The sequence below is a fragment of the Cajanus cajan genome, chromosome 5, assembly GCF_000230855.2.
Source record: "Cajanus cajan strain Asha chromosome 5, NIPB_CcT2T_4, whole genome shotgun sequence".
NCBI classification, from domain to species: domain Eukaryota; kingdom Viridiplantae; phylum Streptophyta; class Magnoliopsida; order Fabales; family Fabaceae; genus Cajanus; species Cajanus cajan.
The window spans coordinates 62,454,363-62,467,421 of NC_138521.1; the positions used below are offsets into that span (position 1 = coordinate 62,454,363).

The window sequence follows — 13,059 nt, forward strand, 5'->3', positions numbered from 1 at the left end:
TGAACTAAGACCAATCAAAATATTATTGAGAAACTAAAAATGAATTTTGTGAAAAGACGAGAGATTAAAACAATTTATAAAAAAAAATAAGTATGATTATTACGTCAATCATATTAATGACACAGTTGTTCCATGACTACCTCAATCATCACACTTAACAACAATGAACAAAAAATATTGATAGAATAAAAGTATAGAGACCGAGTCTAGTCAATTTTTGTTTAGAAATTAAAAATAAAATTTGAAGAAAAAAAAAGAAAAACTAAAAATATATTTAGCTCAGTAATTTTTTTATTATGTAATTTCATCTTAATAATTTTTTAACTTTATTTCAAAATTTATTTTAACTAGTTTATAATTTATAAACTATTGGTTTTTGTCTCGACTGATTTTATTGAAATCTGTTTTATCTTTCCATTTTAGATCGAAGAAAGTTAAATAAAATCATCAAATCTACAATATTTTTTATAATATAAAATTTAAAAATTTATTGTTCTATTTTTTTAAACGATAAGATATGAAAAATAAATTCAAGTATTGAAAATGATAATTATATATATAACTAAATAAATAAAAATGTCACTTTTTATATTTACTAGCTAACTTATTGTTTAATCTCACTAAATATATTGAATTCAATAAAGTTTTCAACAGTTCAAGTTTTAAACTTGTAAATCTTTGGTTAGTTTATAATTAAGCTAATTTTTTTTAACAGTTTAAGCTGATTGTTAAACACATCCCAAGTAAGAATAATCTCTTAGCGCTGTAAAAAAAAAAAAAGAATAATCTCTTAGTGATACTATTACCAAAAATATGTTTTTAAAAATATTTATTAATTTAACAAGTTTAATTTTAATAACTTTCTATATATATATATATATATATATATTAATTTCAAATATTTTTTTTATAAAAAAATTCAATGATATGACAATTTTAAAATGGTTAACGATATAAAAAAAAACTTTATATATCAATATATTTTAATTAAACTCTAATTTTATAATTTTAGATCATTCATTGCATAAATCATTAGGAGCAGGCAGGAACCATCCAAGAACAATTTGTCTGTGTTAGCAGAAGTAATCTCTAAAAACAGCGATTGTGTTAATTAATTGTACTGTTTAAGAAATTAATTCAGAATGAAACCAAAATTAAATGACAAATTTAAAAAAAAATGAAAAAAAAAGAGTATCAATTTTGTGTATATATTGAAAATGTTTAAATTTTAAAAATCATATAAATGTAACTAGTATAACTTGAAAGGGGGGAAAATGCGAGGCCTACGGCTAATTGTTTAGCGACTTTAATAATGAGGCCTTGGACAATAGGAATACAAATGTAATATCCGTTAATATATAATCAATATAATTTTACCATTTAATTAATTAGCATTGTATTTTATGGCAGCGGTATCTTATTTCAATATTATTGTATGGGAGATAGCCACCCAAAAGAACCAAACAAGATAACTGAGCCACTAAAAATGATCAGAATGATAATCCAGCGTTTAAGATAAAGGGAACTGCAAATATATTTATTATTTATGGTAAATAAACCACAAACGTTTCAAACAAAGCAGATAATATGGTAGTGCACTTTATATATGAACTGAAAATATTCTGTATACATCTCTCTTATTTTCTTATGTGTAGTTTAATTAATTTCTTCAAACCTCCTAGTCTTCTAAATTGGGCTATGCATGCATGTATATATATATTATCTACACTTATAATAAATATGAGATACATGAAAATAGATATGATACGATAGGTATTTATGAGTCATATGATGTGATTATATGTAGCCTATAACTAGAAGTTCCTTTTTCCCGAAATAATGAGCTTTGATGAAGATGAAGATTAAACATGCATGTGAATACCATAACGCTGTGGAAAGAGAGGCTTAAAGAAAAAAGGTGTCAGTGTCACGATCATCATCCCTTGGTTGAATGTTGTTGTTAAATGATGGGCTTGGGCTTGGGCTTGGGCTGGGGCTATGGCTAGGGCTGGGGCAGTTCCTGTCGTTGAGGAGTTCCTCTATCATCTGAAGGGCAATTCTCTCTTCTTCATCAATCTCTGTTGCCACCACTTCCTTATGGCCCGTCACTGATGGAGACTCATGGTGAAGATCAGAACAAGGGAAAGAACTAGTATCAGCTCGAAGAGTCTCATTCTCGTTATTGGCACTCTTCTTTCCCAGCTGAACCGTCATGACCCAATTTGAATCAGAACGCCTCCCAGCGCGCTTTTGCCACACTCCGATGTGGGAGTTCTCTGTGTCCAGCCTCAAACAGGTCATCGAAGGCGAGGGTACCTTGCCACATTTTCGAAGCTTTGCATGCAGGATTTCCTCCAAATCCTTCGAGGTTGAGGGGCTCTCCTCACTGGTTGTGCTCTTCGGGTCACCTTCCGGAGTTTGTGTTATTGGGAAATTCGTTTTCGCATTTCTCCCACTCATCAAAATCGCAGCTTGATCATACGCCCTAGCCGCTTCTTCTGCTGTTTCAAATGTCCCTAGCCACACCCTTCTCTTCCTGTTCCACAAACAAAATAATATCTCTAATTTGTTACCTCATGCAACGGTTGATTTTCATTTTGCATTTTGGAATTGAGAAAAAAATGTGGTAACAATCCATCTTGTTATGATGAAAAATATGTGACCATAGTTGGTTATTGGTCACATTGGAGTTTCCCTAACCCAAAAATGTTGATGTTAAACTGTGGAGAAAGAATTTTTTTTATAAAAAAAACATGGTGATAAGAATTGGTGGGATAGAAGTGGAATAAACTTACAGAAGAGGGTGGCGAATTTCAGATACCCATGAACCCCAATGGCGCTGCCTGACACCTCTGAACTTCTTTGATTGCACCATGATGGTTTGTTGGGGTTCAGGGATGGTGCAAGAGATTTTGGAGAGATGGACAAGTACAGAAGGGAACAGAGTAGCAATAGATATAGAGGGAGAAAAAGTGGGGCAGTGAGGGAAGCAAGTTTTTCAACCTAAAGAAGGCACACTGTCGGCTAACTAAAAAGCTCTAGTACAACAATTAAACATCTTCACCTAAATCTTTCCCTCTAACAGTCACCCTTCAATAAATGTTTGTGCTTGACTTGTGAACTCGCTGGACTGCTTTCTTCATGTTTTCTCTCTCCATGGCACATGGTGTGTGTGTATGCATACGGCCAAATAATACATAAGGAACCCAAGTGTTAAAAGGTGACATTCGCTGGAATTCTATTACCTGCCATTATAACATGGAGCCACTCCAAATCATCCATCAAAATGCATCTTCGTGAAGCTAATTTTAAGTGCTAAGATCACAGTTTCAGGTATGACACCTTTTCTATAATTGGTTATTAAATGCGGCTTTATTTTATTTTATTTTTATGTGAAAAGGTTGATGCGCATCGTATACGGATGTGTATAGGAAAGTATAAAAGTAGACGTGGATGAATGAGAACGTGAAGAGAAAGTTTTAGTTGTAGCAATATTGACGATGGAACATGTTGCTATAATTGGGGGCCGATGAGTGGTGAAATTGGGTCGGGTACATGTGGTCACGGGCCTATGCTACCGCATTATAGGAAACTAATCCAATCTCGATCTATATGTTAATTTCGATCTATTATGCATCTTTCTGTAGTACCACGGAGTAAAGTTAGATAAGTGTGTGGCTTTATGTTAATATCGATCTATTATGCATGCATTCTTTATGAAAGTGTGCGTGATCTAGTTAAGTAGTTATGAGTTAAGTACACACACATGTGAATGCCCGTAAACTCTTCTATTTTCATATCAACCCCTTGATTAACCTAATTTCTTACTTTTTCCCAAAATATGTTTTTTCATCACCTAACTTCTCAAAGAAACTATGGAACCATCTACACCTTTTTCATCTTCTTTCCTCTCACCAATTTCTAAGGTTAAAGAAAATGAGATATAGCATTTGTTAGAGAAACAATTTAATTAACAACCCAGAGAGTATATTTTCGTCCAATTACAAGAGAAACAAATATGCAACTAAGGTGTTCAACTCAAAATCACAAATACCGTATTAATTATAAGAATGACATTTCTCTTAACTAAATTAAGTTTTGTTGGGAGTCTATGTATAATTATTTGTGATGAGCCATAACCTTCGAAATTAAAAATCCCAAAGCCAAAACTTCCCAAAAAAAATTATCAATTCACCATTAAGAAGTTTATAAGAATTTTTTTTTTTTTTTTATATAAACCAACAAATTTATTGAGTATAAGGTTACTCCAACCTATGTATACATCTAATAATAGCTACTAGACGCTGGTCTAATTAACAACATTGTTTCAAACATTCAAGGGGACAAATACGCCAGTTATATATTAGAGGGGAAAAAACACAAACCACCATTTATATCAAGGTCGTTTAATGTAATTCTTCAGAGTACTTATGTACTAAAGTTCTTTCTGGTTGATTAAAAAAAAAACTACCATTATGAACTTCAATATAGATCCATATATAAATAGGGATAAACTGTCATCACATTAGTGAAATCATAAATAAACATTATTGTTAAAACTCTTGAAGTTTCAGAGTAACCAAAGCGACCACACCATGGAATGCCAAAGCATCTGCCATGACATTTTTAGCCCTTACTAATTCATGAGCGAATCTCGAAGAATATACACCTAAATTATCAGATAAAAAAATGCACTAGCTCTGTTTAGATTTACAATACCAATCTTTGTCCATCCATTCTCCATTTCAACAACAGAAATATTTTACATAATGGTAGCATGGGAAGTTGTAAAGTTGCAACAGAAAATATTTTACATATTTGTAATATAGTATTCAGAAGTTTTCGTAATTGCTCCACAGTCCTTTCCGTAATTAATACTGTTTAGCTTGTTAATTTGATGTCTTATGAGCCATTTGACTATTCCTCCTATCTCATCAATGCGCAACGAAACAGGAAAAATAATTGTTCATTACGCGCAGTGCTATCGACAAAGGAGGTTCTACAATACCAAAAACCATCAAATGGGGTAGGTAGTTTTGCGGCATTTTAAAAAATTTTAGAAGTTTGTGGATGGTCCTAAGCGTGGAGGTGAAGCAAGTTGAAAATCATGGATTACAACTATGATTTACCTACATCCATAAAAATCATCCGTACTCATCGTCAATTTTTCTGTGACAATGCCTCCAACCCTTACCTTTGTTTACCATATCTTAACACTATTTTCACGTTCCATCAATGATAAAATGGATCTCAAATGTCGACTCATTCATATCAGAATTATCAAACACGCATTCAAAACGGGTTCATCATATCAAGTCACATATCAACTAAAAGTAAGATAAACAAAAAGAATATATAAACTTATATAACTCACATTTTAAAATTATTTTCAGGCAAAGTTGTTAAACTTATAAATTCTACTTAAAACCAAGAGGTGATAAAAACTCGTAATTCACATATATTAAAATCCTATATTCCGATCCAAAGTATTTATGTTTAATACACATGTATTTTAACTATTGTAAATGTTTTACATTCAAAAATACGTGGGTGAATGAATATAAGGAAAAAAAGTTATCTGACTAAAACTTTTTTGATACTTCATAAATTGCAAAGGCACGGGATAATATATTTAAAATTTGCACTATTATAGTTAATGTTCAACCAAAACAATTATGGAAGTTCTGTTTGATCCAACTCTTTCACCAATCCTTTATTCATTCTAATGATAATTAAAATTGATAGCAAACTTGGGTTTAATATACTTTGACTCAAAACAGATGACATAGGATTATGGACATCATTAATTATTTTTGAAGGATAAGTAAGATTTTGTTCAAACTAATTACGTCGTTTTTTCAAAAGCAAATATATTTGACTGGAACATTCTTTTATCATAAAAAATAACTTGTATTACTATATACACTACACCAAAATTAGTTTTTTTGTAGCAATTAATTTATTATTTAACGACCATATAAGTGATTATTATTTTTTTTACCAGCATTTAAATAATGGCTGGTGTATCCAGTGTTGCTAATACTATTACCGGCATTTATATAAAATGCTAGTAAAGATCTACTAAATTGTCGAAAAAACTTATTTTTTTTAGTGGCAATTCTAGTAACCATTTTAAAGGCTATTAAAAGTTTTTTTTTTCAATTGTCTCCTTTACTTTAAACAATTTATTCCTATAATTTTCTTTTTTAAATTCATAACTTATATACTTTTTTATCTCTACTTGGTGTGGGATTTGTAAGATGAGGATTGTCTTTTATTTATATTGTTTAATTTATTTTTTTAATTTTCTTGTCTCTTAAGAGATGTGAGATTTATAAGGTGAAAGTTGCTCTCTAATTGTTTTATAGCACTATTGAACTTGGTAATAATAGATGATTTGATACCAATTTAGAATAGTGAATTAGGAGTCAACCCTATAAAATGAATCTGTAAGGTGATAGTTATTACTCACTTATATACTATTTAATTATCTTATCTCTAATCGATGTAGAGCTTAAGTTTTTTCTAATAAATAATTGTCGCTAATAGTAAATTTTAGTGTAATATAAATACACTTTTAGTGACTATTATATATTAGCCATTAATGTTTTTATATATGGCAGCAATTAAATTATTGTCATTAAATAATTACCGTTAATAACAAATTTTGGTGTAGTGATAGTACAAAGGTACCAAAACCTTTTTATTTGATTGAAACATTGTTATTTGATTGAAACATTATTTTTGCACAATTGCTTTTCCTGGAACAACAACTAACACTACTAGAATTTCTCTTATTACATGCGATTTTTCATGTAAATTTTATATAAAAATTTGCAAGAAATATTATTCTTACGAATTTTTCTATGAAATTTTATCTCTAGGTAATATCTTCGTAGATAATATATTTTTTGAATTTTAAAATTCGCAAGAAACTTTCCTACGAAAAAAATTCGTTGAAAAGTTTTTTCACAGGAAACTTTCTTACAAATTTTTTTCAAGAAATTCTGCTAGAAAAATTTTTATGAAAAAATCAAATAAATTAATACAAATTCTATTAATAATTCTTCAACTTTCATCCGAAATATTGAGAAATTTGCTTCCACACCTCCACCATGAGAAACATAACCTTTTAAACTCTTCGATTGTAAATTATAAGTTTAACACTCAACCATACATATCAACTTGTAAGGTAAGTGTTATCCAAACTTATATACTCTTTAATTATTTTATTTCCAATCGATATGGGACATGAAATTTTCTTGAAATATTAATTAGATCATGTCTTTAGAAAAAAGGATTAATTTATTATATTGAACATCAAAATTATATTATTATAAATTACTTTAACTCTTAAATTATTTAATATTCTAAAAAAATAGTTTTTTTATTAAATAATTTTATTTTAAAAATTATCATTAAATTCAAACTCATCATCATTAATTTATACATTTAATTAAAATAAATATTTAATTTATTAATATTTTAAATTAAAATTAATTTTTATGAAATATTTATAAATAATTTAGTAAAATAATATTTTATTAAGTAAATACTTTTAATTTTAAAATTTTATAAATTATCATTATATTAAAATTCATTATCATTACTTTATCATATTTATAAAATTTTATATATTTAATTTAATTAAAATTAAAATTAATTATAATGATATATTTATAAATAATTTAGTAAAATAAAATTTTTTAATTAAAAATATTTTAATTATTAAACTTATAAATTTAAACTTTTTTTATTTTCATACGGATTAATATTGGCAGGAAAAGTTACCTGCAAAATTTTTCTACCATTTAGTAAATATTACTTGCGGATTTATTTTTATAAGAAAATCAGCAAGAAATAAAATAAAATTCTTACAATATTTTTTGCAAATTTTTACCATGGAAAAAAATTTCTATGATCGTAAAATTGTAGCAAAATTTGTAAAAAAATTCTTGTAGATTATTTTTCATAAAAAAATTTGTAAGAAATATCTGTAAATTATTTTTCGCAAAGAAATTCATAAAAAAAATTTGTAAAATTATTATTGCAAGAAAATTCGCAAAAAAATTATGTAAATATTTTTTTACAGGAAAATTTGCAAGAAAATAACATTTTTCTAATAGTGTAAATATGACGTCATTTCATAACAAATGCAGCTTAAAAGTTTGTTAAACAAAGCTGAATTTGTTAATGAGAATATAGATAGAAAAATAAAGAGATGTGGTAGAAGAAAATTTTTTATTGATCAACATTTAAATATATAACACCTTGTAACAAATTACGAGCATATCCAAAAGATAATTATATTTCAATTGTAAATAAATTATCTAGAAAATTTAAACCTATTCTATAATAAAAACTAGCCAATTTTGTTATGGAAATTAGGATAAGATGTCCGAATATATCATAATGTTTTATCTTTAACACTCCTCCTCAAATGAGTGGATGATTCAATCTCATCAAATTTGTCTCGCAGTAAATCGAATTTGAAGTGAATTAGTATCTTAGTTAAACAATCAACTATTTGGTCAAAACTCGAAACATAGGCTATGCTAATTTGGTTTAGTAGAACTTGATCTCTAATAAAATGAACATCACCCTATGTGTTTTGTCCTAGCGTGCATCACAAGATTGGAGGCTAGTGCCTTTGCACTCAAATTATCGCACTAGAGGATTGACTTCCTTGGCATGAGTAATTTTGGCTCTTGTAATAATGATTTAATTCATTTAACCTCAACTACTAAGTCTATAAGTGCCCTATATTCAAATTATGTACTTGATCTTGTAACCATCTTTTACTTTCTTGATGACCATGTAGTGAGGGATTCTCTAAGAAAGACATTGTGTCGTCATTGACTTTCTGTCATCTACACTTGTTGCCCAATCCGCACCAACCATATCAAGATCCGTTAAGGGTTTAATATGCAAACAATAGTTTATGGTTCCACAAAGATACCATAAAATCCTCTTGATGCCCTGCCAATGATCATTTCCTAGAGAACTCATATATTGACTCAATTTATTTACTAAATAGGTAATGTCTGGCCTTATATTAGTTAAATATTGTAGGACCCCTATAACTTGTCTAAAAACAATAGGATTCTTCATTGGTTCACCTTCATTGGTAAATGACCTCCTTGTAACCATATGTGTTGGGCATAGGGAGGCTTGATCCATTTTGAATTTCTTGAGGACATCTGCAATATATTTGGTTTATTAGCTACATGTCACCACTTTCTTTGTGTACGTCAATGTCAAGGAAGTAATGTAGCTTTCCAAGGTCTTTTAGTGCAAAGACAACATTGAGTTGGTTGATAAAAGCTTTCAAAAATTGATAATTACTTCCTGTGGTAATTATGTCATCTACATAAATTAAAAGGAAAGTAATATGATTATTGCCTCTAATAAAGAAAAGTGATGAGTCACTTCAAGTGTTTTGGAATTCCTAATGAAGTAAAGCTCCCTTGAGCTTATCAAACCATACTCTTGGTGCTTGTTTGATGCCATAGATAGCCTTGGTGAGTTTGCACACATGACAAGGCTTGTCTGGATTCACAAATTCTTCTGGTTGATGCATGAATACTATTTCATTTATATAGCCATTTAAGAAGTCATTGTTAATGTCCATTTGTCGCACTCCTAGTTGAAATGTATAGTTATAGCTAAGATGATTCTTATTGTGCTATCTTTAATTACAGGGCTGAAAGTTTCATCAAAATCCAAACTCATAGTTTGCTGGAATCTCTTTGCAACCAACCTACCCTTTCTCTTTCTATTGTCTTGTCAACTTTGTACTTGTTTTTAAAATCCCATTTTGATTTTCTTGGCCTTGGTAAGGCATCAAAGTCCAAGTGTCATTGGAGAGTAAGGCCTTAAATTCAAAATTCATAGCTTCTCTTCATTCTAATTAATTAAGAGCTTCTATTACTGTCTCTCAAGTTCCTTTCCTTCCTTTTGTCTCTCAATTGTTCCTTCATAAGGTGGTTTTGGTTTGTGGATTCTTGATTTGTTCCTTGTACACATTTAGTGCACGTTTAAGGGTGAAATTGCATGTCTTTCAACTGTCACAACATTTTTTGCAACCGCTAGCTTCATTAATGGTGCTTGGAGGGTTTTTTTTAGCCATTGACTTGGATGAAGTCTCTATTGGTACTGCATTAATTTTTGTTCATGAGCTGATGATGAATTTTATACCAGGTTTGTATGTTGCTACTATTTGGGAATTGATCATCATCATGTTGGATGGAGTTGTTGGATTCTTCTACACTAATTGATCTATAATCTTTATATTCATGATTAATTTCACTCCTTGCAAGAATAAACAGAAAAAAATAGGAAGTTGGTTTAGTAAAGATTTCTACTAGCTTTTGTTTGTTGAGAAAACCCTCATGGAAAAGGAAATCCTACTCATTGAAAATTGCATGTCTTGAAATAAAGATCTTGTCATTTGAGTTCATGCACTTGAATCCCTTATGCGAGCTACTATTCTAAGAAAACACATTTTATAGTGAGATATTGCAACTTATGAGCATTGTATGGCTTGAAACACGGGTATCATGCACGGTCAAAAGACTTTAAGTTATTATAATTAGGCTCTTTGTTAAATAATAATGAGTAGAGACTTTTATTTCGATTTATATGTAGGCATTTTATTTAGAGTTAATTACCTATACACTGCCAGTGTAAAGTTTTTTTACACTGACAACCAATCATATCTTTTAATAGTGACATGTCAGTTGCTTATTTAATGAAATAATAATAAAATAAGCAACTTTAAAAGATATGATTAGTTGTTAGTGTAAAAAACTTTACACTGACAGCGTAGCGATGATTAACTCTTTTATTTATTAGGAGCATTATATATAATCGAGAAAGCTTCCCACAAAAAATAAAGTGGCATTTTAGCTTGTGTCAATAATGTAAGACCAAGTTCTACAACATACCTATGCTTTGTTTCCACCTTATTAATTTGTTGTGAAGTGTAAGGACAAAATATTCTCGATTAGAAACCAGATTCTTGGATAATTTTCTATAAGCCTTTAAATTCACCTCCACCATCACATTGCACCATCTTAATCTTCTTATTAAATTAGTTTTCTTATTAAATTGATTTCCTATTAATTTGTTGAATAAGATTTTTTTTTGTGTCAATTGACAGCAGAATCCATGGTTTATTGGATTGAGCTAAATGTTTTCAAAGTTTTTGATACCAAGATAGAAAAATAAAGAGATGTGATAAATGATATATTTCTCATTGATCAATTTGCATTTAATTAAATATACATCATCTTAATAATAGATTACAAGCTTATTAAAAAGATAATTATTTTTCAATTATCAATATATTAAGGATTATTTACAAAATTCAAACTTACCATATATTAGAAACTAACAAATTTTGTTACAGGAAATAAGATAAGATATTCAAATATATCATAATCTTTTATCTTTAACAAAAAAGTTAAAAATACAAGTACATTTTTTTTTTTATCTCCAAAAGAATGGAGTAACTGGGCATTTTTTAAGGAGACTCATCTCAATAAATTACTTTTGATTTTCATCTGTAGGAATATTTTGTTTTTAATTAACCTAAAGTTTTTTTTTTTTTTAATCATTTGTCTCTGTATAAAAACACCCACACTGCTGCAAAATTCTTGCTTTGTTTATTGTGACGTATATTTGTCTAAAAGCCTTCCTCAAGTGATATTAAGCTCCTTCGAAAATTTCTTGGTTTCCAAATTGAACCTCTATTAGGCCACTATACTGTCCTTTGACCAATCCCTATTATTAGTCCATAAATTATTATACATGTCTTATCTCATAAAAAAAATGTGAATTTTATAATTAAATTAAATAATATTTTAAAAATAAAAATATTATTTTTTCAATTAAAACAATAACTAATCCAATACAACGTGACAGTCAAAGACAATATATATAAGGTATAGAATAGGAAGAAAAAAAGATCATCTTTACCACCGCACACTCTTGTAAACTGATTTAAACATTAATACAATCTTACATACAGTTCTCACTATATGCTTTTGGTATTGTTTTCTCTTTTCTGATTGAAGTTGAAATTTCGTTTGGATAATTTATATTATAAATATTTAAAGAAATTACTGGACAAGATAAGTCTTAACACTATTCAGTCTGAACTATATATTAAAGTGGATCGATACACACTGTAAATTGTTTTTCTGGTGGAAAGAGAAGATATATTTTGTGGGGCTTATTAAATGAATCTATTACTTGTATAACTGAGCAGGAGTGGAGCCTTTTCGGAAGAGTTTGAAGGGACGAATCATGATTTGGTCGTATATGTATAAAATGAAAATATATGGAGTGCCAATGACCACACTTTGCTTCGATGAAGTGCTTTAATGCATCATGCCATGATAAGATTTAATTTCATCCTTTTGTACAGTTGGATACGGATAAATGAAGTTGTGCTATCATTAAGTTTATGTAAATGTACAAGGGCCACGCCATGACTTTTCTTCACACGTTAATAAATTGCTTAAACACCAGAAAAGGAAAAATCATACATAGCGCAAAATAGCATATATACATGATACATACTTCTATGTCATCACCTTTTGTTTTTCCTCCTTGAAGTATAATTCAACTAGTACTTCAATAAATGAATTACTTGGGATGTGTTAAGGATAGGAAGGCAAAGCAAAAGAAAAAGAAAGGGAAGGGGGAGGATGTTTGTTTTTGTGATTATATAAATAGATAACCTCAAATTGAAAAAATAATAATTACTACTTCCTCATCGTTTTATTTAGATATTTAAAGTTAATACATATAAATTAAGAAATATTTAAACATAAGGAAAGGAACTAGTAGGCTTTACTGAAATGTTTATTAAATACTTTTCCTTGTATTTACTGTTATTCTTTTCAATCAATTTTTCGCATTGCCTTGTTTATACCACAAATTGTGTGTTGTCTCTAATGTAAAATCCCTTTGTGTTCTTTCTTAATATTAAATCCTTGACTAAGATGAATATACATGAGAAATGAACTCTCTATATTTGCTTCTTAGGTTTTT

At 29.0% G+C, this 13,059-nt stretch overlaps 1 protein-coding gene across 1 annotated transcript; it reads right to left on the reverse strand.

Annotated features, from left to right (window-relative positions):
* Nucleotides 1-1,567: 1,567 nt before the first annotated feature.
* Nucleotides 1,568-3,000, reverse strand: LOC109809067 (ethylene-responsive transcription factor WIN1). The gene is made up of 2 exons (XM_020372291.3): nt 2,796-3,000; nt 1,568-2,536 (listed from the first exon to the last, which is right to left on the reverse strand). The coding sequence occupies exons 1-2, from the start codon at nt 2,873-2,875 to the stop codon at nt 1,906-1,908; spliced, it is 711 nt and encodes a 236-aa protein (XP_020227880.1). The 5' UTR covers nt 2,876-3,000; the 3' UTR covers nt 1,568-1,905.
* Nucleotides 3,001-13,059: the final 10,059 nt, after the last annotated feature.

What these genes read in the sequence shown, in the direction of transcription:
- LOC109809067 (XM_020372291.3), bottom strand. Translation starts at nt 2,875, where the DNA reads ATGGTGCAATCAAAGAAGTTCAGAGGTGTCAGGCAGCGCCATTGGGGT. An exon ending in GAAATTCGCCACCCTCTTCT is followed by an intron (nt 2,537 to 2,795) that starts GTAAGTTTATTC and finishes TTTGTGGAACAG; the next exon opens with GAAGAGAAGGGTGTGGCTAG.